At 43.3% G+C, this 25,861-nt stretch overlaps 1 protein-coding gene across 1 annotated transcript in view; it reads left to right on the plus strand.

Annotated features, from left to right (window-relative positions):
* WWC1 (WW and C2 domain containing 1) overlaps window positions 1-25,861 on the plus strand; it is a 370,240-nt gene that overhangs the window by 107,218 nt on the left and 237,161 nt on the right. Inside the window, exon 2 of the mRNA XM_086931411.1 lies at window positions 19,806-19,915. Within this exon, the coding sequence (XP_086787537.1) occupies window positions 19,806-19,915 (110 nt within the window). The remainder of the gene's footprint in view (window positions 1-19,805; window positions 19,916-25,861) is intronic.

Raw genomic sequence — 25,861 nt, forward strand, 5'->3', positions numbered from 1 at the left:
CTATATTAACATGGAGGTTTCGATGAGGAAGGCTAATCCAACGAAAGCTAAGATCTGGAAAAGGGATTTCAGATCAATAAACCCAGGTGAATTAGCTGCCCATTGTAAAACTGCCCTCGCCTCTCAAGCTGAATAGAGCGAGGTTCAGCTACTCACAGACGCCTACAACTCGGCCATCTCTAACATCTTAGATGACATTGCACCACTTCAACTAAAAAAGATCTCAACAAAAAAATTCAAACCATGGCACAACCACAATTTAAACACGGACCGACGCAACCTTAGGGCAGCTGAACGAGCCTGGAGGTCAAATCCCTCCCTGGATCAACTACAATTCCTTAGAGAGGCCAGGAGTATTTACAACAAGCAAATCAAGAGCGCTAAGGCAGATTACTTCAGACATCAACTTGATTAAGCCGCAAATCGCCCCAAGAAACTCTTCGAATTGGTCAAACAACAATCAATTGTTTGTTCAAATAACTCTGCCTCCGATGTCAGCCCACCGTCTGGCGATTAATTTTCAGCTTTTTTCATTGAGAAATCAAGACGCATTTCCAGTGAACTTGCCTCCAGGAAGGCTCTACTGTCAGTTTCAGGGTCCGCACCACCTCTTGTCCTCTTAAAAAACCCCAATCTCACAAGCCTGATCATTAAGAACAATGCCTCATGGAGCACCTTTACCCCTTTCAGTGAAAGACATCAACAGGATTCTTCTGAACATCAATCCTTCCTACCACTTCAGTGACCCACTGCCCCGACCAGCTTCAAAGAGGTCTAGAATGTTCTCATCTCCACCTGGACAAGGATTGTAAACGCTTCTCTATCACAAGGCACGATCCCTGACTGTCTAAAAGTAGCGCAGGTATCAGCCATACTAAAAAAAAAACAACCGCAGATAAATCTGTCCTCCAATAATTTCCGCCCCATATCTAACATCTCCAATCTAGCCAAATTACTAGAAAAATGCGCACAATCCCAACTTTGTGCTCACATGGAGAATTTCCAACTCCTTAACCAGCATCAATGAGGCTTTCGGAAGGGGCACAGTACAGAATCGGCACTCACGCACATTTTGGAGACATCTTAAAAATGCACGACCAAAATGACTCCTGCCTCCTGATCTTACTTGATCTTTCCTCCGCATTCGACACGGTTAATCATGACAACCTCCTTTCCACTCTGAAGAACAGGATGGAATTCTCGGGACTGGTGTTACAATGGTTCGCCTCCTTCCTCCCCTACAGAACACAAGGAGTTAAGGCAAACCACTCCCTCTCCCAGTCCTCCCCAGTACTCATGGGTGTCTCCCAAGGGTCTGCCTTCTCTCCTATGCACCCTGTTTTTGGAACCTCTTACTAATTCTCTAAAGGACATGAACATTCCCTTCCAGATGTACGCGGACGACACACAACTTTACCTGAAAATCTCATCCCTGGATAACATCATCTCACTCCACTCAACCCTAACGGCTACACAAAATTGGTTAACTGAGAACCACCTCCTGCTCAACACCTCCAAAACTCAATTCCTCCTCATCTCTCCTCCGAACCACCCCCTCAAGCGTGACCTTTGGTTGACTCGCCTCACGGCTTTCAGTTGCACCCCTCACATCATAGACTAAGCCAAATCTCTCAGACTCACCTTGGCAAGCACCTGAATATGAAAAGTCATATCAGCATTGTATGTAAGGGAGCTGATCACTTGCTGAGGACTCTTGGTAATATCAAGCCCTTCCTTCCTCAAAATGACTTCAAACAGGCGGTCCAAGCACTGATCATGCCAAGGCTAGATTATGGCAGAGCTACGCTCTGTGGCCTTCCCAAATACACCCTGGCTCCAATAAGGTCAGCACTGAACATTGCGGCCAGACCAGTTACTGGTACAAAACGTAATGAGCACATTTCCCCAGTTCTACAGTCTCTTAAATGGTTGCCCTACGAAGCTCGAATTCAGTTAAAGTTTGTTGTCCTAGTGCACAAAGCCCTGCACGCCAACACCCCAGGTACCTAGCTCAAAAGATTGAATTATCTTGTGGCAAGAGAGCCTCAAGAAGCGCTAACAATTTCATCCTGAAACTTCATTTCATGAACAAAAAGAGAACTTGTCCTCGAGCTTTCTTAGGAGCTACCTCAAAGATCTGGAACTCTCTTCCACCTGATTTGCGCAGAATCTCATTGATAACTGCTTTCAAACTTGAAGCCAAAAGATTCCTAATGAACAAATTCTTACCTTAAGTTGGGCTAGGTGCGTTTGCTCGTAACCACTGATCCTTCAACTAGTGCACCAACATGAGTTGCATTGACCCGACCACCTTATTTGTTTTCAACTTGTGTCACTGCTCATTTCGGTTTTATGTTTTGCCCCCGTAGCATCCTCTTATTTATCTGCTAATTTTATTATTCGTTTTGTAGCATTTGTGCTTATTGTGCCTACAACTGTCTAGGACTGTCACCTGATATCGTTACTGGAGGCTTATCTCCCCTTTAATCCTTGTGTAAAGCGCTCTGATATCCCTCGGGATCTTTTTTGCACTATATAAAACTTAATAAAATAGAAAATAGTCTGTTGTGTGTTACCATCGCTTACACTCAATCACGTGGTGAGATATTTTAGGTTGCAGCACGTATGTAAGCAAGGCCAGGCTTTGCCGAAAAGCGTCATATGGTGGACATGCTGTGAAATAATAAAATGCACTAATGAATTTGGAATCTGTGCCTAGATTTAATTTCAGAATTCTTTTAGAATTTTGATGTATATGTGTATATATATATATTAATTACTATTTGGAGTGTGTTATCTAGAGGAAGGACATCCTTATTATTCTATTTTAAGCTAGCATTCTAGAAATGGTTTGGGATCTGAGAAAGATGTGATATGCTGGTACAGGTCTGTTCTAGGTAAACAGTTATTCTTTCTCTTAATGCTCCAGTTGTGATCTTCCTACCAATATTTGGCCTCCTCACTGCATCACAACAAATCGAAGTAAAAAGGTACTCTGTGCAGCCATCCAGAACAGAAGATATATTTGATTTTCAAGAAAGGTGGTGGAGTTTTCTTTGTATGAAATAACAAATTGTCTTTAATTTGTCTTGGGTTTTTCGGAACTAACCATTTACTCTAGAAATGTACTTTTAAATCTTAGTTCTATTGCTTATCCTGGTCTTTTTCTGTAGCATATTTCTCTGCCTAGTCTCGAACACAGACTGGGACATGCAGATACTTTTCTAACGTGCATAAGGGTATCCATTGGGTTAAGTGTCCGAGATGCTGCAACAGTAATGTTCCAGTTAATGCATGTGTTTTGTGTAGCCACCAAGAAGACATATTGTATTTAAACAGAATGCTTATGTTAAAATATATATTTTTTATCAACTATCGGGTCTCACTCAATGTATTTTCTACAAGAACAAAATATGTATTTTACTTGGATTCTGTGTTGAAATTAGTTGATTTCTACTTACTTAACATATTCAAATTATGCCAGCTAAATGAGGAATACTACATGTGCAGAAAAGGTAACTTTAACAAACATGTTCACTTAATGTTTTTTTGTGCCTGTACCGCAGCTGTTGATCGTTTTACTTCCCTGAGCAGAATGGTCTCAGTTGATCTTTTATGGGGTCTGCATTAGCAATCTTCGTTGGTATTGGTACTTCTGTGTAATTACTAGCCATGATCAGTTGATGACAATTCACCATGGGTTTATTCAACTCAAGTGCTAACCTGTTTTCTTCTAAGTGAGTCATAACAATTTTTTTTAAATCATTTCGTTTTATAGAATTCATACTATTGGGCATGTTAAAGTACTCTGGGTGGCCAATGTCCTGCATAAAATATTTTAGCCATAACATTTTGCAAACGTTATCTAGTCTCATTGAGTCCCTTATTATTTCCTTGTTAAGTCCAGCACTCTCTGTGGTCCAAATTCTATGCCATTACAAAACTGGCAGTGCCTTAATCAAATTGGAAATATATGTAACACCCAGCTCGGAATGGCAATTAAAAACTGGTGCACTATTTGGAACACTTACAAGGGACCTCAGAAAGATGTTTTCCGTGCGCTGAATTATAGTACAGTCTTGGAACCCCCAGATTCCTGCCCCATAAATTGCTATACTCACGCACTTTGCTCGATATATCTTTAGTAACATTTCTGGGGGCCTTTTCCCCAATTATTTTGAGAAATTAAAGAGTGCTGCAATGGACTTCATAAAAAGTAAGGACCTATCCTTAACTGCTGGTGCCCAAGAGCCAGATCTATCAAAAAGCAGTCCCAGATAACTGAATGCAGGGATGGTCTCCACCTTATTCCCCCGACTGAAAACTTCTATTCTTATTTTTAATTGTCCCACTTGACATCACAAAACTTTTCTTGGCATTTAGTTTTAGGCCAAGCCTATCCATAAAACTAGTATAAAAAGAAAGGGCCCTTTGTAATCCTATTTGAGTACGGGACATGAGGACAGCATCATCAGCATAAAGGAGGGATGCGATTGGGCGGGAATTTACAAATGGAGGATCCCTAGTGTGTGACACCAACTCCTGTTCTAAGGCATAGGTGTATAAGGAGAACAGGAGTGGTGCCAATACGCATCCCTGCCTTACACCTCATTCTATTTTAAATGAGGCGGTACACTCGTCCTCAGTACAGTCGCAGACCTTTGCAGTAGCTCCGGTATACAGCCGTCTTAAAAACTGGATTAAAACAGGGTCAACTTTTAATTCATTAAAGATACCACACAATTTCTCCTGAACTACACAATCAAAATCTGCTGAAAGATCTACAAAGGCCAAATAAAAATTCCCTGCTTTGGCCTTGGTATATTTACCAATTAAAATACCTAAATTCAAAATCTGCTCGTTAGTTCCTAAACCAGCTCTAAAGCCATATTGGACGTCGATTAAAATGCCTTTTTCTTCGGTCCATCCCTGTAGTCTTTCTAGGACAATCCTGCCCGCCACCTTCATCAAAGAATCCAACAAAGATATCTGGCGATAGGAAGCAGGGTTCTCTCGATCGCCCTTTTTAAAAATGGGTACTATGATGGATTCGGACCATGTAGTAATAAAACCTCTTTCGCAACACGCTTGTAAAACTCTAGGTAAAATGGGGCCCCAAACCTCCGGATTTGAGTTATACAGGTCAATTGGTATCCCGTCAGGGCCAGCAACTTTACCACTATTGCTTGTTTTGACTGCGGCAGTTACGTCCTGAAGCGAGATACCAAGTTTAATAGGTAGGAAGGGCTGGTCTACATTCCCTATTTCGGGCCTCTCAAAGGCTTCCTCGTTAGACTTCTGTCTTGCATATACTTTGGAAAAGAAGTCAATCCAGGACTGTTCTGCTATTGCCAGCTCGATGGTTGGTTCATCTATTTGTTGGCAAGGAAAGGTGCATTTACCGCAGCCAAAAATGTTGTGCTATCTTCAGACTCAGCAGCCTCAATAAGGTCCTTCCAGGCAATATCTTTCAACTCCGATATCCTATTTTTCCGTGCTTCATGATACAGTTTTCTACATACCCGTATCTCAGTCATGTCTCGCACCTCACTATGTAAGGCCTTCTTCAAGTTACAATAACTTCTAGTGCAATTTTTATCGAACCAACCTTTCTTTGTGTTGTGAGTACCCTTAGGATCTTTAAATAAGATGGTTCTAACAGCCACAGTACTATTATGAAAAGCAGTTAAAACATTGTCATGTGTCGGGCTGTCACCTAGGCATTTTAAGATTGGATCTAATGCCTTTACTACTATCTCAGTAGTTAATTTTATAGTGTCCGTGCTTCCCCAACAGACAGCATATCCATTTTTCTCCCTAGTTCTATGTCCTGCACCCATGCTATTTTATTACGAGTTTTCTTAGACACCCGGCTTGGAACTTTTATGTTCACACTAATGGCCAAGTGGTCACTCATGACGTTAGGATGGATATCAAAGGCCTTCATATAGCTAGCATAGTGATTTGGGATGATGGTAAAATGGTAAAATCAATAAGTGATTTAGCACCTCTCCCTATAAATGTTTAATCAAACTCCACCATAGGCGTGCACAGGCGGTTAGAAAATCCCTAATCATGTTTAAACATAATTTCATTAAACTTGTCGCCTTTTGTAGTGTGTTGGAAGTGAAATGATGGGTCATCATTATCCAAGGTTAAACCACACTTCCCGCCACCCACCAATGGACACATTGAAATCCCCACCCCAAATAGGTATTGTTTCAGCATTGGCATTTAATTCTGAATTAGCGATATCTCTACAGAGCTTCTCTAGTATGGATCCCAAGTGGGCTATTTCAATTTTATTATAGAAATTTACAAGAAGCAATGCATTATTATAATCTGTTTGTATTAAAACCGTTTGGTAATACATTTCAGAACTAACCATCACACTCTTATGTGTGGCCAGCCGATTCGAGATATAGACACATACTCCTCCTTTTGGCGTACCACTAGGAGATTGAATCGCTGGAGTGTGGTATGTCTTGTACTCATTTATATGTATACTATCGATGGCCCAGGTCTCCTGTAGACACAGGACGTCGAATATGTTAATAAAAGTTAGCCATGCTGGATCGTTTGCCTTGTTCCTTAGGCCTGCCACATTCCAGAACAGGATTCTGCATATCCCCGATTGATTATCAATTTGGTTCGTGGGACCACTGGCATTACCTAAGGTACTTTCCGGTTCAACCTCTCGTATTTCATGGCCCTGTTCTGCAAAGTCGTAATAGCCAGGTTATCATTTTTTAAAGTATGCTCAAATACATGGCGACCCCTTATGATTGAGTGTCAATCATTCTCATCTAAAGAAGTAAGGGGACAAAATCTGTTTGACACAGCCACAGTGTGACCGGGTCCCTCCTGTCTCCAGCCTTCCTTGCCATGGTTAACTGGGGTATTAGTGATGTATGGTGGGTAGAAAAATCCCAAGGGGCGCTCTTGGATGCTGGTGTTAAATGTGTTTAATCTTTGCATTCTTAATAGGACTTCCCTAACTAGGGCCGGTGAGCCTAACGAGAGCACCATGCAATCACCTTCATAGGCTTTATTACATTTTCCCACCCAGGCCACACTCCTCACCATCTTAAATTCTTTAAATAGAGCATTTGTTAGACCTGTCCTTTTACCCAACCAGTTAATAGTCTTATTTCTTAAGGCAGTCCAGTTTTCTACGTTGCTGGTGAAAGTTGGGGAGCGTCAACTAACGTGATAATGTATGGCGTTGCCGCTGGGGGGAGGTTAAATGTTTGTATATTATTCATCTCCCCAGAAGCATTATTAACCCCTTTGCTGGTATTTACTCCAGCCACTTGTTGAGTCTCTAGTTTACTACTTTCCCCGCCTCAAACTTTAGGTCTAGTTCTCTCTACTTTTTGTGCATGACTTTTGTCAGAAAGTATGGATATGTTAGGTTGCTGGTCATGGCAGTCACCCCGTTTGCTAGCTTCAAGAATTTTATTATTTCCCAATGTACTTGTAATAGTGCTAGACTTATCTAATTGCACCATACTTACCAGAGATTTCGGATTTACTGCATCATTACATAATGAGCTCTTCTGGTGGACCCCTAAGAATTTTTCTATACCAGTTTCTATTTTTTCCAACCTTAAACTAAGGGAGTTAATTGATTGCGACACAAATTATTTTAAGTATTTTATGGCTACGAATACCTCTACTACTTCGCTAGGGATTACAGTTGCCGTTTTTTACCCCCTCAAAGTGGCCAGATCCCTTTGTGTTTTGTCCCTGCCCCCCTGTGTTTTCCCATACAGCCTTTTTGACTGTGTCTTAGGAAATCTAGGGGTATGGGTAGGCACCGGATGGATTACTACTGCATCTCCAAAGGTGGTATTAGCTACCGCTGGTTTGGGCGAGTTACACATTTTTTTCCTTGGTGGTAATTGGTTGCTTTCTGCAGGATCATTTAGAATATTATCAGAAATTTCCTGGACTCACCCGTTATTGAGTTTGACACGAGTAGCATTGTCAAGTAACTCTTTCCCTCCCACATCTGCGCTACTTGCTTCACATATCACTTTGCTAGCCATATCCTGTTGTTGTTGAGGAGATGGGATTGCAGATTCATTATTTATAGTTTCCTCAACAGAAATAATTTGTCTTTCAATATCTCCCACGGCCCCTGTTAAATAGTTTAGCAGCAGCAGGTTAATCTTTCTAGGTTTACTCGCAGCCTTAGAAATATGGCTCACAGCCTGCTTCCTTTTCCCCATTTTGTGCCTCCACTAGAGGGTGTGACTCTAAAAGGCACGATGTTGGTGCGATTTTGGTACTACACAGCCCTTATAGACTAGCTAAATCGCTGTGTCCCCGGCGGGAAAAGGTGCTTAATGCCTAAAAGGGCAGGGCCCCTTAATAGAAAACCAAGATTGAAAACTATTAAAATGTTATATATTATAAAAATAAAACCATTAAACTCAAAAATGAGTCAAGCATGCACATGCAAGACAGAGTGCAATATGCTAAGTCCAAATTTGATAGCAGCATAAGATCTCTTTTGTGCAAAGTGCAATTAAGTTAAAAGCTTCAGTGCAATGTCCTAGAATGTCAGAGCTCAAAAGGTTCAAATGGCTGCAAGGGGCGCAGACACTATCACAGTATCTTTCTCAATAATTCCCAATTAGTCTCGTGTCTGAGGAGATGGAGGTGTGGCCCAGCCCAGCCCAGCCTCTTCCAGCCTTTGACGGCCAGGGACGGGCCCGCGGGGTGAAAACTGAGATTATAAGGCTTCAAGCTGTGCCTCCCGCTCAGCTGCCGGTGCTGAAAATCCCTCGTTGCACCCTGGAACTGGTAGTCCCACCAGAGTGTAAACCAGCCTCGCGGTGGACAAAGAGGCATGCACACACACCCCTTAGGCAACAGGTGACAGCAGGAGCAGAGGGGTCCCCACAGCCCCCCCTCAGATGGTCAGGAACACTCAAAGGGCGAGTCGCTCACAGAGATGAGCACATCCCCGTGACACAATTTTTACAACTATAAACTTTTGTGACCCACCAAACGTTAATGGACATGAGACAGGTGATTTTTATATGCGATTAAAGCATCATGTGGTAGCCCACCTTATTTACAGCCGGCACATTTTTCATTGAAATTTCTACTTAATTTGTACAGACATACAGTTTTGCTGATAAAACTAAATTGCGCACAAATGATAATGTGTAAAAATCGTGTTTCTGTTAATATTACTAACTAACATGTCTAGATTTATTTTGATCCTATTAAAATCTGTTTCCATTACACTTCTGAATCACAAAAAAATTGACTTTGCTTTCGAAACTGCTGTGTGTATGATTCCTTTACAAACATTTACATGTTGATATGTGTGTTTTTATGTGACAGAATAAAATGACATCCTCCAGCCTTTCCTTTCACATTCCCTGGTCCCCAGCAACATTGTCACATAATTCACTTTACTTTTCTTACTCCAACTACAAAGTGAGAGATGTTTATATACACCAGTACCCATGTTAAAAACACAAATAACCAGCAATTCTTCAGAAGACATAGGCTGACATTTGACCTCTTTCTTTGAAGTACAGCAATTGTGACAAGTTAAATACAGAATTTAAAAGCATCTTTAATTCTTGCTAGATGCCCTCATTAATGGGTTTCACCCATCGGCAATTCTCAATCCACAGGTTGGTAACTATAGGCTGGAGGGTAAGGAGAGCACTGGCCAGATTGGCAGCAACATTTAAATGAATGAAAAATGTGCGTGTGAATTGCCCTGTTATAGAGAAATGCTGTCCTTTCCAGCAGTTCGGAGAACCAGTATATAATCGACTGGATGTTCTAGTCTTTGTCTATTCGATGTTATGCAGTGAATTGAAATGCTTAGAGCAACGACCTTGAATGAAGAAAGTCCTTTTTAGGTCTCGCGCCTAGCGTTGCAGTGCGCAGCATGGCACGTGCAGCGCGATACATTTAGTAGGTAAAAATGGGGTTTCAGAAACGGACCTAGGAATGGCACACGCACGAGCGTGTGCTTTTCCTTTAGGGACACACTATTGGGCTTTGCGTACATGGTTTTTACCAGGAGAGCACGCAATAGGCCAAAGGCGGGCGCATTGCTCCGCCCCTGGCCTATTGGTGTCTGTTACACGCACCGCTGGCATGTGGTTTTTAATTATCGTACCCAGATACGGGCGCGATAATTGAAGCCACAAGTCTCTCTGTGGCGCGCACCACTTGTGGGCTGCTTCCTTTTTTGGATCCATTTCAGAGGGAAGCAATTAAATGAAAGGAGGAAAGAGAGGTGGGCTGTTCGCGCACACCACTCGTTTCCTTCGGCTCGACTCAGCTTTTCACTTTATTGAAATGATAAAAAGTGACTCCCTGTAAATTATGCGGCAGTATCTCTGGCCAGTAGCTCTGCGGCTTTACACCTCATGTTATGGTTGTCTTTTTTTTCATCTCGCCTCAATAAACAGTGTGTTGTGAAGTGTTTTAGTGTAGAAGTTAATGCAATGCAATGGTCACCTCAAAGCGTTCATTTGGGAAGGGATAGGCACAAAAAATAGCAGAGAGGAACGATGGATCGTGGACATAGCCTCGTGAAAGGGTGGAGAGATCTCACCCAAAATGCTTACATTCAACCTTCACATCGTGAAGGGAGTGGTTAAAGGCGCGGCGTACACTGCAATCTGCAGCACCTGCTGCCTTTGTGAAGATCAAATGTGTATCGGGGGTTTGTGGGCAAGCCTTTTGTGGTGTGTCTTGGATCACACTAAGTGCTTGCCTCAAAGAAGTCGCCTCCTCTTTGTAGTCGGCAAGTTCACAAACACGGAATGCGTTGATCAGCACGGAGCGGGGCAGTTGTCGCCTGTTGGGTTTCCGGGCTGCTTCCTTTACCTCAAGTGTCGGCCTTGGCACTTCCTTTTCGCATGGTAATCAGCGGAGGTGTTGTGGGGGATATTGCTGCGTCTTACAACACTACTTCACCCTCCGCCCCCTCCAAACCAGCTGACCGGTACATCTCATGCACATCGAAAAGGGTCTGTCCCTGCGCCCCTGTCCCCACGCCCCTGTCCCCACAGTACCTGGCAAGGGGATCACGGCGGATGCGCGGGCCCACAATACTTTGGTATAGGTACACTTCAAAGAGTTCACCGAACTAGCCTTTTAAACATGAATGCGCAAGTAGATCTTCAAAGACTATTTTGCGCACGCGCTATTTATATATAAACATAACATGCGTGCCACACCCAATGGCGAGAACACAGGCACAGAAAGAAGGGCCATGAACTCCTGCACTTTGTAGATATTCATTAGGCCTTAAGCGGACTGGCCCTCCCAACCTCTGCCACACAAGGGCTACAGGAGCCTGCATTACACCCATAGTCACACTTTTTGTCCACCTTTTCTGCTATAATACATAGGCTGAACGGCATACACAGGAAGCTTCGACCCCAACCCCACCAGACCTGGCAAGACAGTTGACGCTCTTCTGGCGTGCTGATTCAGACCTTGGCATAGGGTGCTGTAGTGTTGCACAGACAGAAGGTTCATTTTGCAGCCGGGTCCCTTTCCTCATAACACTTTTTGTGTGAGGTGGAGCAGATGTCATTACGCAGATGACTCAAACCTTCAATTCTCCAACGTTCTCTGCTGAAGTCCATCGGTAGCGTGGCGAGGATGCTATGGTTCCTGGTGCAAGCAAGGAAAATTAGCCCTCCGACTGTTGGAGGAGCTAAATGTAATATTTATCAGGTTCCTATGGACCCCGCGAGGCTCTGGGCCAGGGTGCTACGGCACCTGCTGGGTGGTAGCCAAAATCCTGCAGGCAGTCATTATTCAGTCAATCATTATACACATCACTTTTGCAAGTAGGGCTGCAGGTTGAACTCCTACTCTTTCTACCTCTCCCTCCAACTGCTGCTGAAAGGTATGCCTTGGGCAGGGACTACACTCACCAGTTCTGAAGGAATGCATGCACTGGACTTATTTAGCGGTTGCAACAGCCATGCAGTGGAAAACCAGTGCTCATGCGGTCACGGTACAATGCACGCACGGGACAACTTCTAATTAACTCTGCGGCTCAGGGAACATAGGTCCCTCGACAGGGGCTGGGGCATTCATTCTGCAACGTTCCTACCGTCGTGCTAAATTTCCTGGTCGGTGGGCAGGACAGTACTTTTAATTTGAGTACCTGCACTCAGGGCCGGCTCTAGGCATGTGCAAGCTGTGCACCTGCACAGGGCCACCAAACCCCAGGGGCCACCACACCAATATATATCCTTAATATATTAATCCTCTGAGGATGGATACATATTTGCGTGGCGGCCCCTGGCAGGGATTTGGCGGCCTCTGGCTCTGTTCCACTTCTAAACTCCCTGACCCCCTCCCCTCTTTACTGGCCTGCGCGCTCCGCCCCACCCGGACCCCCTCATCCGGGCCCCCTACCTACGCTCCCTGCCCAGGGCCACCATGAGCCTAGAGCCGGCCCTGCTGCACTTCTCAGAAACAAGCAGGTACTCTGATATGGAGTACCTGCACTTCCATTTTTCCATTTAAAATACGTACCAGGACTGTTGACTTTGTCAATAGTTGTTAGTTGCATAAGCTAAATAAGCAACACATAAGGCTTTGTTGTACATAATATTGAAAATGCTTCAGTTATGAAATTAAGAGACAGTGAAAAAACTAGAACGAGTCTCTTTGACCTTATATCAAAGGTAGTTTGCTGCAGAGTCAAGATTTTTTACCACTCTGGGAATGCAGGCAAAAGTGGATTGTCTGATAAGGATCCGTCCCAGCACCCGCTTTATAGAACTGCCGAACCTGACCCACGTAAAGGCCTGCTCTATATCAATAAACTACATCCTACACTATGGCTCCCACCTTTATTTTGGCTGCCTTATTCTGCAGAGAACTTTTCCAAATACTTAAGAGCTTTTTACAAAAGCACCAGAAACAATATATAGGAATCACAAGTTACTTTAATCGCACATAAATAGTTAGAAAATGTGAACATGTCGTTGTTCAGTGACAGAAATAAACTGAAGCGTCTTTTCAACAGATGGACTCTCATTTGGGATTTGAAGATAGTCATTGAGAGGATAGTGTGCGTAGGGCCGCTGGTAAGGAGTTCAGACTCTCGCAACTCTACCTGAAAAGGATTGTGCTATAAATCTTTCCCTTTTAAAGTTTGGAAGTTCTAGCAGCAGAGCTTCAGAATTTTGTGAAGTCTGCTCCCACCGGATTTCTTCAGCTTGTTTCTCAAGTCTCCTCATCAACCTCTGCTGGAAGGATGTTGCAAGAGAGTACTAAATTCCACTAATTTCTCCACCTGTTTATTTCCACTTTTCTTTCACTTTCCTTCTCTCTCACTCCCGTCTCCTTCCCATTTCTTTATTGTTTTGACCTCCTATCTTCTCTTTTCTCTTGTATCTAACCCTCACTATCTTCTTTACCCGTCCTTCTTTTCCCTAGCCGCCTTTCTCTCATTCTCTTATAACCCTCTCTCCTCCCGGTTTTTGCCTTACACATTAAGCTCGCTCCCGTTTCTCTTCTTCCTATCAGTAGCTTTCTGCAAGCATTTGCAATGCAATAGTTCTCGCATTTCTTAAAGTTACAACTGTTGGCGTTAACAATGACATCATTTTTTACTTTTGCTTTTTTATACCAATAGCAATTGCGCTATGCAAATATATTTATGACACTGCAAATAAAAAAACTGAAGTAAAAAACATTGTGATTTTCTAAGTCAACAGCTCTAACTTTAACAAATGCGAGACCTATTGCATTGCAAACGCTTGTTTCTTAAGGTGCAATATATTGGATAAAGGTGCATTCTCAGGGCCTCTCCTTTCAGCGTTACTCACTTTTTGTGATTTAGTGAAAAATATGGAACTTTGTGCTGCTTTGCTGTTTGCTGATGGTAATTTAATAACTGCTGGAAGATTACAATCTTGCTTGTCCTGACCATAACCTCATCTCTTTGGTAATAAAATACACGGTGTTAAGTTCTGATTTAGATTAATTGTTTATTAGAACCCATGTTGACTATCAGTTGCATGACATTTCTGCCCTCTAATTTCACTTCCTTCTTACGAACGATAATAATGTATTTTGCTCACTAATTTATAAAATCATATTGTTTTTGCATGACACAAGGATAAAAATCTTCTCGTCGCTCACTGAAGATTGTTGCTGCATTTGTAAAAACCTTTACATTGGGTTTCCTCATTCAACTTGTTTATCACTTGTTTCTTTAATTCAGACTATCTTTCAGCTAAGTGATTTTCTAAATTTTGAAGGGACACTCAGAAAATGGATAAAGTGTAATCTGTGGTGAGGTATTGAGGCTACAATAAGGATCAGAAAATTAAACCGAGAGAGAATGCTTAAACAGCTAGAAGTCTCCATTAAACAAAATTACACGAGGTCACGTTGTTTCCCTAACTAAGTATATATAACTTCTCAGCTACGAACAATAGAGGCCTATGAAGGATAAAGGCACTTTTATTGACAAATGAGTTGTTTTATTTACTGCAAAAACGGATATGCCGTCATGGTCATACAGTTTTCTTTCCACTAAAGGTTTTAGCCCTTTAATAATTGTTTGGTGGCGTGGCCAGGGGTTAGAGGTAATGAACCACTGGAGTGGAAAGAGCTGCATAATCTTTTCTTCGAAGAAGTCCGAAAGACTAGTGCAAAGGTCCTGAGAAGGTCGGAAGCCTTGCTCTAATGCTGCATGATTTCTTTTTTTGCTTCTTCAAAATACTTTATTGATTTTCCAGAAGAAAAATAAAAACATGATTTTGTTGGAGGGTTCGCATATCATATATACAAGGCCAATAATGTCACATATAAAAGCATAACATGAGGTTAATACGCCTATGAGAGTATCAAGAGGCTAACCCAAATGATCAATAATAAAAGAAGAAAGACAAGTTGAAAGGGAGAGAAAAGAAAGGGGAAAGGAGAAGAAGAAAAGGGAAACAAAGCTAGATGAGTGGTGTTATGTGCTAACAAAGTTCTATGCAAATGCGGGCACCAGAGCAATGCGATATTGATAGGCATAACATACCACAGCCTAGTACAGGTAATGTCAATTAGCTACATAGATCCAAGAGGGGGGCACGAGCTATGGCCTGCGCCCTTAAGGGCACGTGGTGTGATTCATAGACAAACAGTGGTGTTTATGGGGGTTTGTAGGAGTCGAGATAAGTGTCCAAAGAGTTCCACATCAGCCTGGATGACGGTTTCCACAGAGAGTTCTGTAGTGCAATGTTATCTGCCCCTCTGAGAAGGGAGATGTCCTGCTCGTGTCCTTCCAGTTTCACTATCCTAAAAATGTCCCTTTGGGAGTTTTTAGCGCTGGCAACACAGTCAGCCAGGAATTCCCTTCTCTTCGAGTGAAGTCATTTATGATAGTCTTTCAAGGCATTTTTATATGTGTTTTTAGCGTCCGGTGAGTATGACTTTCCCCACTTACGTTCCAGTCTTTTACAAGTGCTTTTTTCCTGTCTGACGCCCTCCGAGAACCACAGAGCTTATGGGGCGAGATCTGGATAGGCCAACAGATTTCAGAGGGGCGGTTTTATCAAGCGCTACCGTCAACCACGTGTTAAAACACGCAGCTCCGTGGTCGAAGTTGCCCGTATTTTGCATGAGCATCTATATTGGAATGGGATTTCTTTAATAGAAAACTAATTGCAAGATTGCCAACCGTGCTTTTACATGCATCATGACACATGCATTTTCATACAGCTGCTAACCAACAAAGCATTGACAACCCATTCAAATGACCTTTTACGGCGTAGAATTACTGGCATTTTTCCGGCATGTATGGCTGCAAAATGCATGGACTTATGGCTCCCTGTTACGCTTTATTTGGACTCCTGTTCTAAACGTGTGTTTCACCCACCACCTTCGCAGCAGGAAGTTCTCAACCCTCCTTAAGTGCTCGATACATTCCACTTTTTCTTCATTGTACCATTTTCTTCATTATACAATTTCCTTCTTTCTTTTGAATATTCTCATGCTTAATATGTTTGCTGTTTAATATATCTTTCCTTTACCTCTTTCTTTTTCTTCTCTCCTGTACCCAGATTTACCTTCTCATAATATTTGCATTTGTATGCTTGTTTTATTCTCCTTATAGTCTTTAAGTTTATATTCCAATGTACTTTGTTTTGACACCTGGTTTTTCTCTTGTCATTATCAAATAAAATTTTCTTGAACTTAAAAAAAAGAATTACTGGCGTTGCCGCTTCCTGTTTTTATTGTCTTAAAACAGCATTACCCAAATTTACTTAGCTACTTTTACTATGTTCTGCTGCTGCAGCACTAAGAGGTGCTGAACTTATGCACATATGTCAACAAGGAGGGTGTGGCATGTATCTTAGTCTTTTCCTTCAGTGTGTTCCAATTACTTGAAAGAACCCACATAAGGCTCCTTCTCCCTCCTCGCGGCCAAGGCTTAGAACTCCCAACGCTCCCCAAGTTCCTAAAGGGCCTCAAGACCTGGCTCTTTAATGGAACTCAGTGAACCTCCATGATCTGCGGACCCCTCCCCTCCCTCAGCGCCTTGAGACCCGTTCTAGGTGAGTAGCTAGCGCTTTACAAACCCCTGATTGATTGATTGATGGATGTCCAATCTTGATGCAAAGACACTACACAGTAGGACTGGCCGACATTTTCTTTTGTGTTCTTTATGTGAATTGCATGTTATGCACTCCACAGAGGCTGAGAGCGTTGGATCTGATGTGAAAAGAGAGCATAATGAGCATTGTTGAGTTTCTAATACTGAAAGCATAACTTGTATCCAGTGGCTGGTAAAGCATATACCCCTGCAAAGAATACTGGAGCCTTTCATCCCTTGTGTTCAGGAAATACCCATCAGTAAATGCCCTCTCTGCAAGTTATAGGCCAGAGCCTATGCAACTGCATTGCAGCAACAAAAGAATTACGTAGGGAACCAGTTAACTATTTCCTTTCTAAACTGCGATGCAAAGTCAAATGTTGTTAGATAATCAACTTTACAATGAATCTCCTCTCTTGACCAGGATTCTTAACATTCAGATGAACTTATGAACCAGACCATGAGGCATGTTTATAGTACCCAGTAAGTATGACCTTTGTCAAGATTGTCCGTGCCCTAAAGTTCAGGAGCATTCCTTTCAGAATCATAACACAAGTCCATCTTGACAGAAGGCTTCCAAAAAGTAGTAGTAGTCGTAATTATGAAAAAAGAAAACGTTTTCCTGAGCCCATAATGACATTTTAGCTCTATGTAAAACCTTTAAATAATGTAGCGATGAGTGTGTCCACTTTGTGTGGCTGCAAAGTTTTATCACAAGAGTCCGCTCATTCTATAAGAGGAAAGTAAGGCGGAACTTCCAATGAATAGGATCTTTTTCCAGAGTAAACATTTCAGATAGGGACGGTGGGTGTTTCCTATTCTACCTGGGTCTGTCCAACATTTATGTATTAATAGTTTTTGATATAGCGCTGCTGACCTTGAGAGGTGGCAGAGTGTTTTACAACAATGGTATAAGAGCAAAAGCTCTGTGGAGCACAGTGCATGCATGAAAATTACAATACTAACACAACTACATACCATCACACTGCTACAAGTGTGACAGTCTGACAATTCCAGGCGACCAAAGCTATAAAAATGACTTGGGAGGCAGGAATTAATTTTTCATGTATGTTGAATTAATAAACTGCTGCTGTTGTGCTGATCTCCGACAGTGCCACCATGTGGCAGACTGTTATAAGTGCCGTTTTTAGCAATTAAGTGCTGGTGCTGAGCACCAGAAACCACCAGCTCAAATTAAATACTGCTCCGTGATTTATTAGTTTGCAAAGGAATCTAAATATTTGACATGAGGCAGATATGTGCACCTGATGAGGCAAAGAAATGAAAAATGTAATATATGACAGATGAAGGCATTTATATAAATAATTTACTTTACTTCTAGTAAATCATTTTGATGGGCATGCATGCTAGCAGTTTGTTGCATTACCCTATTTAACCACAGTATGGAGACGTGGCGTCCAGGCAGTGAGTAAGACAGAATCCCATGTCATCGTCTTATGCTTTATATGAATATTAAATGTTCTGTTAGTTCCCAGGTATTTGCTGATGTGTTTCATTATCATCATAGCTGTAAATTCCGTAATGTGTTGTGGGCCATGCTAGAAAAATGCAGTCTCATAGGGTTGATGGTCCCTAGGTAGCACAGGGACTATGGAGTAGAAAATACTAGATAAAAGAATTTCAAATATAAGAATTATTATTTCATTTAATGATTTTAAATACATTTAGTATAAAGTTTGCTGAACTAGTTTCAGCCGCGTCATTCTTTTACAGAAAGTGGGCGTACAGGTATGTGTTGGACTAAGTTCCAAGCTTCTTGGTGTGGCCACAAACTTAGTTGGTTGTAGAATGAATGAATTGATGCAATCTGTAGTTTTCTTGGCCGGTAGCTAAGAGTGGAGATGCAGGTATGCAACAGTGACACTCCAGTTCTCCAGGCATGGCATTAAATGAGGGCGTGAGCCAAGGCTACCCACAGAGTATTTGCTATTGAGTGGAAGCCTTTTGGGCTAGCTACATGGGAAATTATTCAAAAATAGGCTTTAAGTTTAGGATAAAAAGAAACACGTTCTCAATTTAAAAATCTCGTGATGTTTGGCTTGTGGCAAAAGATAGTTGAGATCAACCCATGCTGTTGTTTAGCAATAATTCTGTTTGTTATGTATACTAGTTAATCTTTGAAGGGGTCTCAACTTGAGAAAGATCACCTCGGATGTTCTCCTCAAAGGGGCTTACTTGAGAGCCCTTTAATCTACCAGGCATTTTGGTTTCATGAGTGGAGTGCATGTAAAGTATTGTATAATAGACCTTTAAGTGGAGTTAGAGACGAACACAGCCCGAGCATTAACAAACCTCACTTGTCCCTGCCTCTCCTAACTCACAAGGGCCCCAGAACCCCCCTTACTTACCATGGTTGGCGATTGCGAAGGTCCCAGTTTCCCAGTTTGATCAAGTTCTGGCGAACTCCAGATGGTCTAGGGGCTGACCTGAAGTATACAGGAAGCACATAACCTGACAACATGTGCCTTGATAGCATTTATTTTCTTATCAGATCGCCCTTTCTTTTCTGTCTCATTTTGTTTTACAAGACGGCATGCTTTCTTGCCTCCGTGGAATGTGCCGACCCATACTCAAAAGTTTGTCAAAGGTTAATTTTAGTAACAGGAACAAAGGGCAGGAATGTTGTGGTTAGTGCGGACGGCGCTGTACTGGTTGCTGAAGGCTAAAGTCTCGTCATCGGTTCCTAATGCAACCTTTATTGCTTAAGGGGAAAACTGTCCTTTGTTAAGTACACAACAATGAACGAGTGGTGTCCTGCATTGCCTTGTGCTTTGCATCTTTAGAAAGGTTTGTACTTGGGAGGCAAGGCTAGCGTGCTGTTGCTACTGCTTAGCATTCATTGTATAGCAATAGCCCACACCCAAAGCCGGACTGTGTTTTAGCAGCAAGAGTTGTTTACGAGCAAACAATGCCGTACATGTTGTCCTACTGACGGATGATGGCGGGGCCCAAGGTTGGGAATGCCTTTCGGCCACATGCAGTAAATAAAGGGTTCATAGGTTTACTTTTCTGTTTTTAAACAAACAAGTTGAGCAATTTTCATGGCGAGTACGCTGGAAAATCTTCCAGCACAGTATGCCTTCCATAAAGGTCACTGATATTAGGATGATTACCTTGTGGGTTTTGTGGCATGTACTGCTTTTAATACAGTTTTTCTGATTTTGTTTTCGTTTAGATACACCAAGCCGCTCACCTTTGCTGACTGCATAGGTGATGAGTTGCCTTTGGGATGGGAGGAGGCCTACGACCCTCAAGTTGGTGTTTATTACATTGATCACAACACTGGTGAGTGGCTTTCAGGTGATTGTTAACTGTGCAAATTAATCCAACATGCTCTCAAGCTGTTAGTGGTATCTTACTTCCGTCTTAGTTATGAGCAGGGCTTTGAGTAGGATGAAAGAACTGGATGGTCTCACAAAGGGGCATGGCCGAAGTAATTAAGTGCGTGGCTTAAACACACGCTAGGTAAAAATCTGTGTTTAGCATAGTGCGCCGTCTGGCTCAATCAATAAGTATTGGTAAAGCGCAACTACCTACCCGTGAGGGTCTCAATGTGCTGGTTGGGGGGCGCTCAGTTGAGTGCTAGGGTCACCCGAAAAGCCAGGTCTTGAGATCACCCGAAAAGTCAGGTCTTGAGGTCCTTCCTGAACTGGGGCAATGGGGGAGATTGCTGGAGGTGGAGGGAGTTCCAGGCTTTAGCAGCGAGGTAGGAGAAGGACTTTCCTCCCATTCTAGTCTTGCTGATACGTGGGACGGTGGTCAGTGAGAGCTGGGCTGTCCTTTGGATGCATGGAAGGAGAGGTGGCTGTTCAGGAATGCGGGTCTGGTGTTGTGAATTACCTTGAATGCGTGTGTGAGGAGTTTGATGGTTATTCTTCTTTTGACTGGAAGCCAGTGGAGATTGAGGAGGTGTTGGTTGATCTGACTGGAGATGTCGAGGATCAGTCTGGCTGCGGCATTCTGGACGGTCTTGAGTTTGCGAAGGAGTTTCTTGTTGATTCTGGTACAGTGAGCGTTGCCATAGTCCAATCTGCTACTGAGTGCCTGCGTGACAGTTTTTCTGGATTTTGTTGGGATCCATCTGAAGGGCTTAAGAAGCATGCGGAGGGTGTTGAAGCGATGAGTCTAGTGTGATGCTGAGGTTTTGTGCATGGTCTATCAGGGTGGGGGATATCCGAGGGCAGAGGGCCACCAGGAGTTGTTCCATGTGGAGTGGGTGGAGCCAAGGATGAGGACTTCTATCTTTTCTGATTTGAGTTTCAGGCAGTTATCCTCCTTCATCCAGGTGGCAATGGCTTTCATCCTTTCTTGGAAGTTTTGTCTGGTGATGTTGGGTTCGTTGGTGAGGGAGAGGATCAGCTGGGTGTTGTCAACGATGTTGAGTACATGGTTCCTGACGATGGTTGTGAGAGTGGCCATGTATATGTTGAAGACGGTGGGGTTAAGTTTGGATCCCTGGGGCACTCCACAATTGGTCTCTGTCTGTTCCGAGAGGTAGGGAGGGAGTCTGACCCACTGAGTTCTGCCGGTGAGGAAGGAGAAGATCCAGTCAAGAGCCTTGCCGTCGATGCTGGCGCCGTGGAGTCTGGTGGATAGGTTGAGGTGGGAGACTGTGTTGAATTAAGCTGAGAGGTCCAGGAGGATGAGGGCTACTGTTTCGCCCTGGTCGAGGAGGGAGCGGATGTCGTCAGTGGTGGCGAGTAGGGCGGTCTCGCTGCTGTGCTTGCTTTTGAATCCAGATTGGGAGATGTCCAGGACGTGTTTAGCTTTGATGAAGTTTGCTAGCTGGGTATTGACTGCCTTTTCAATGACCTTGGCTGTGAAGGAAAGCAGGGAGATGGGCTTGAAGATCTTGAGGTCCGTCTGGTCTGTGGATCATTTCTACAGGAGAGGTTTGACTTCAGCGTGTTTCCAGTCATCAGGGAAGCTGGCGGTCTCAAAAGAGCAGTTGATCGTCTGAAGTAGTTTGGGTGCAGAGGCGGTTCTGTGTAAGATGTGGTGTGGGCAGGGGTCAGAGGGTGCTCCGGAGTGGATGCTTTTCATGGTCTTCAAGGTGTTTTCTGTTATGAGTGGAATCCTTTTGAGCTGGGTCTGTTGAGTGGCATCGCATGAGGGGGAGCTGGAGCGGTAAGGTGGTCTTGTCTGTCGAAGTTATCGTAGATCATATTGATCGTGTGGTGGAAGAAAGTGCTGAGTCTGTTGCAGATGTCTTGGGCGGGTGGGATGTCTGTTGATTTGCTGCATGGTTTGGCAAATTCCTTAATGATGGAGAATAGTTCTTTGGTATTGTGTGCGTTGGTGGGGATTCTGTCTTGGAAGAATTTCTTCCTTGTGGATTTGATGAGTTGGTGGTGTGTGGTGGTGGCTGCTTTGTAGGCGGTTCATGTTTCCAAGGTTTTGCTGTTTCTCTATGTCTTTTTGAGTCATCTGGTCTGGATCTGGAAGTGGAGGTGCTTCATGGGTGTCGTTGTGTCGTCTGGGAGGGTGCTTTTGTGAAAGACTGCAATGCCTCCTCCTGAACTGATCGGGCGGTCCTAGTGCAAGATCTTGTATCCTTCAGGAATGTCGGTGGTGATGCCGGAGTTGGTGTTGGTCCAGGTTTCCGTGGGGAAGGCTACGTCAGGCGAGTAGGTGTTGAGGATGTCCCAGATTTCTATGGCATACTTGTGTAAGGAAAGAAGGTTGAGGAGGATGCAGTTGAGTGGTTTGTGAGCTGTGATGTCCGGTAGGTTGAGAGATACTGCTGAGGTAGGGAGGTGGGTAAAAGTGTGGCAGCACTGTAGGCAGGATAGAGGGCTGTGGATGTTGTTTGGCGTTGAGAGCTGGCAGTTGTTGTTGCGTCCGGGGTTGAGATCGTAGAGGGTGCTGGAGGTGTATCGGTGGCAGGTCAGTGGACCAGGGTCCCTGGTGCTGATTGCGGTCGGGTCACAGATGGGCTTGCCTTTGTCGCTCCTTTGGTGCGCCAGTGGTGCAGCTGCCATTAAGTAGGGACCGGGGGAGGGTGGAGCAGCTGAGAGGCGGGACAAGAACGACATCCTGGAGGGGGGAGGATCCGCAGGCAGCGGCTGGGAGAAAGCTAAAGAAAGAGTGAGAAGAGTAAGGAGAGTGAGAAGTGAAAAAGTGACATAAGGACTAAACGAATGAAAGAGGAAAAGAGAGCACAAAAGGAAAGAGGCAAAGAGAGGCAGAACAGCAGAGTGCTCTCCCACTGGGGATGAGGCGCAGACAGGAGCCTGCAGGCGGAGGAGGGCCTCGAACACCCTGCAAACGGAGAGATCAGGGGGCAGCACTTAGTGGTGAAGCTGCGTGGGGGAGAGCAGGCACACTGACCAGGTCAGCGGCTAGTATATTACTGCTTCTGTCATTGCATCCAGGTACATAATACAACAAGTAACATTACACCTACAAGAAGTCAGGAGTGTTGCCTTTGTGAATAGTAGTTATTTGCATAAGTTAAATAAGCAACAACTATGGCTTTGTTTTATATAATATTGAAAATGCTTCAGTTCTGACATAATGAATCTGTGAAAGAACTATAACGAGTCTCGTTGAAGTTACATTAAAGGCAGTGAGGGTGGTATTGCTGCAGAGTTCAGATTTGTTTTCACCCTGCAGGTGAGGGCAAAAATGTAAAACCTGATAGGGACCAGTCTCAGCACCTGCTTAGCACCGGCGGGACCCATTCCACTTACAGCCCTGGTTGTGACCCACTCATGAATTTCCAGTAGAAAGATAAATTTGTTCTCTGGAAAAAAAAGATTTGCCCCCAGTGATCATAATGCATAAATTATAATGAAGATTGACTATAGAGAAGTGCTGAATAGCTCCCAGTTTGCGGTGCAAGAGACTGCCCTGGACCAGCTGCATTCATCAAGCTGAAACATCTGTATTGTGGCACTGTATTACAGCGATGTCACGAACTCTGACCATGAAGCTGAGAAGCTGTATAAGATGCATCTTTAAATGTATACCAGTAAGGCTCCCAAGTCGCATCCGACTGGATAACAAAATGGTGAGCCATACAAGCATCTCCCGCTGTCTAGACCACACATACAACAGCTAGCCTAATTTGCCTGAATGGAGCAAAGCCACAGGACCCTGCTTCCTGGAAGGGAGGCCTGTACGCTTTCAGTACAGAAGCCCACAAGGCAGACAGCACAGTGAGTCACTACCTGGAAAACAGGATACTGCGGGATTGTATGAAACAATAGTACGTTGTTTGCACCTCAAAATAACTCAGCGGTGTAGGGCATTCATTTACAACTGCCCGTGCTCTGGTATAATCCTCCATTTTCTCTAAACTGATCTAATAGGTGGTCTGAAAGAGTCAACTGCGATGTGCAAAAATTTACAGAAAAGCATCAGCCACATCAAAGGTGTCCTTGGACAAGCACTTCTTGCTCAAAGTACAGTCTGGTTTTAGGTTTAAAAAAATTGCACCTTGCTTTAAGGCTCCTGAAATAAATTGCAAACCCAGATTAGTGGGAGCTAATTCACTCTTGCTCTTCCCAAACATTATATCCCTCTTATGCTTACTTACAGCCAGCTCTATCCACTGGGGTGCTGTTGTGTCGTTCCCATTTTTCTTCTTCCCTCTACAGTATATAGTAGTGGGCTAAGAGTCAGCCCATTTCTGCCATTGGCTTTACTGTGAGGGACACTCTACTGCTCTTTCACAAGGAACATATCCAGACATAAATGTGAGCCCTTCAATGACAGCGACTACGATAGCAATACGTGCTTTTTAAGATAAAAAAATATTGGTGCTTTTTAAAAATGTTTTTTTCTTCTGCACACTGAGTAGCTCCTTTAAGTTTTAGAGACTACCTTGTCAATGTGTGCTTTCTAAGACCAAAACTGTATTTTTTTCATTTTTAATAATGACGATGTCCTGGCATCTCCCACAACGTTTTAGAACTGTCATGGCAGTACAGAGCAAGTACTGACAAATCAAAAAGCAGGCAACCAGTGTCAGACAGATTGGCTTCGACAATACTTGTTTTTGCTAGGTGTGTATGTGGCTGCCAGTGTAAGGAAAGTAAGTAAGTAAGTAAAGCTTTATTCGATTTTCATATAAAATCATAAAAGCACAACAAATACATCAATTGAAAATTCATAGTCATAGTTAATACAAAAGATGCTTACTTATGCACATTCAATTAAAAAAAAACAGGTGTAAAAGACAACTGGATAAAAAATTTCTGTTATAAATTTAAAGTGCAATATCTTCAAACAACAACCGTGGGCATCGTGGGACCAAAAAGCAGAATATTTTACCACATGGATTTCAATACTTTAACAGTTCTTAAAAAACATGAAACAGCGAAAATCACGTGCTCATCTTCTAATCTTAACAGTTTTGAAAAAGCTGGCCTGCAATTTCTTAAGCCCCATCGTTTTAGTAAAGGTTTCAAATATAGTTTTCTGGGGTTAGAATAAAATGTGCAAAAGAACATTATATGCATATTAGATTGCACTGCGATGTTGTCGCATGGACAGATCAGCTTAGTGGTTGACCAGTTGTTCATGTCAGGTAAAGTTACCATACGATAAAAAATCCCAAGACGTAGGCGGGACAAAAGCATTCGGTGATACGGGCTAGGATCGACATTCAGGTAAGTTTGCAAGCCTTCATTGGGGGTAATTTCCTGGAAGTTTAAGATGGTATGTTTGTGTTTTTCGGAATTCCATCTCGCAGTTTCCAGGTGGGTGGTTATTGTTTTTTTGAGGGCTGATCTTGATACACCCTCCATGGATCTCGGGTTATCATAATATTCTGGATGCCCTGTTTCAGTAAATAATGATCTTACATATGATAAGCATCTAAAATTAGCAACCCTATCTAGGGCTAAGCAATCTTCTAGAAGGTCCCTGTTAAAACTGGCTTCCTGTGTTGTCCACACCTTGTGCCACAAAAGAATAGGGGACATCTTAATGATGTCACTAAGATGTTTCACTCATGTCTCGATGTGCGTCATAAATGAGGATGTGGTTTTAGGTACTCCCAATAGGTAGCAGATTAATTGATTTTCACAGCCCTGCAGGGATTGGTCCTTCTCGATGCCCCATAATCCCGCACCATAGGTAGCTGTGGAAACGCATTTGGCCCGATAAATCTGGGTCAGCTCTTTGATTGGTTTGCCACCGATTCTGTTAGAGAAAGCGCGCATAGCGCCTGTGGTGCGAATGAAAGCCAGGTTTCTTGCTGCAATCGCCGGCTTCCAGCGGCAC

The sequence above is a fragment of the Lissotriton vulgaris genome, chromosome 7 (genome assembly GCF_964263255.1).
Source record: "Lissotriton vulgaris chromosome 7, aLisVul1.2, whole genome shotgun sequence".
Classification (NCBI taxonomy): Eukaryota; Metazoa; Chordata; class Amphibia; order Caudata; family Salamandridae; genus Lissotriton; species Lissotriton vulgaris.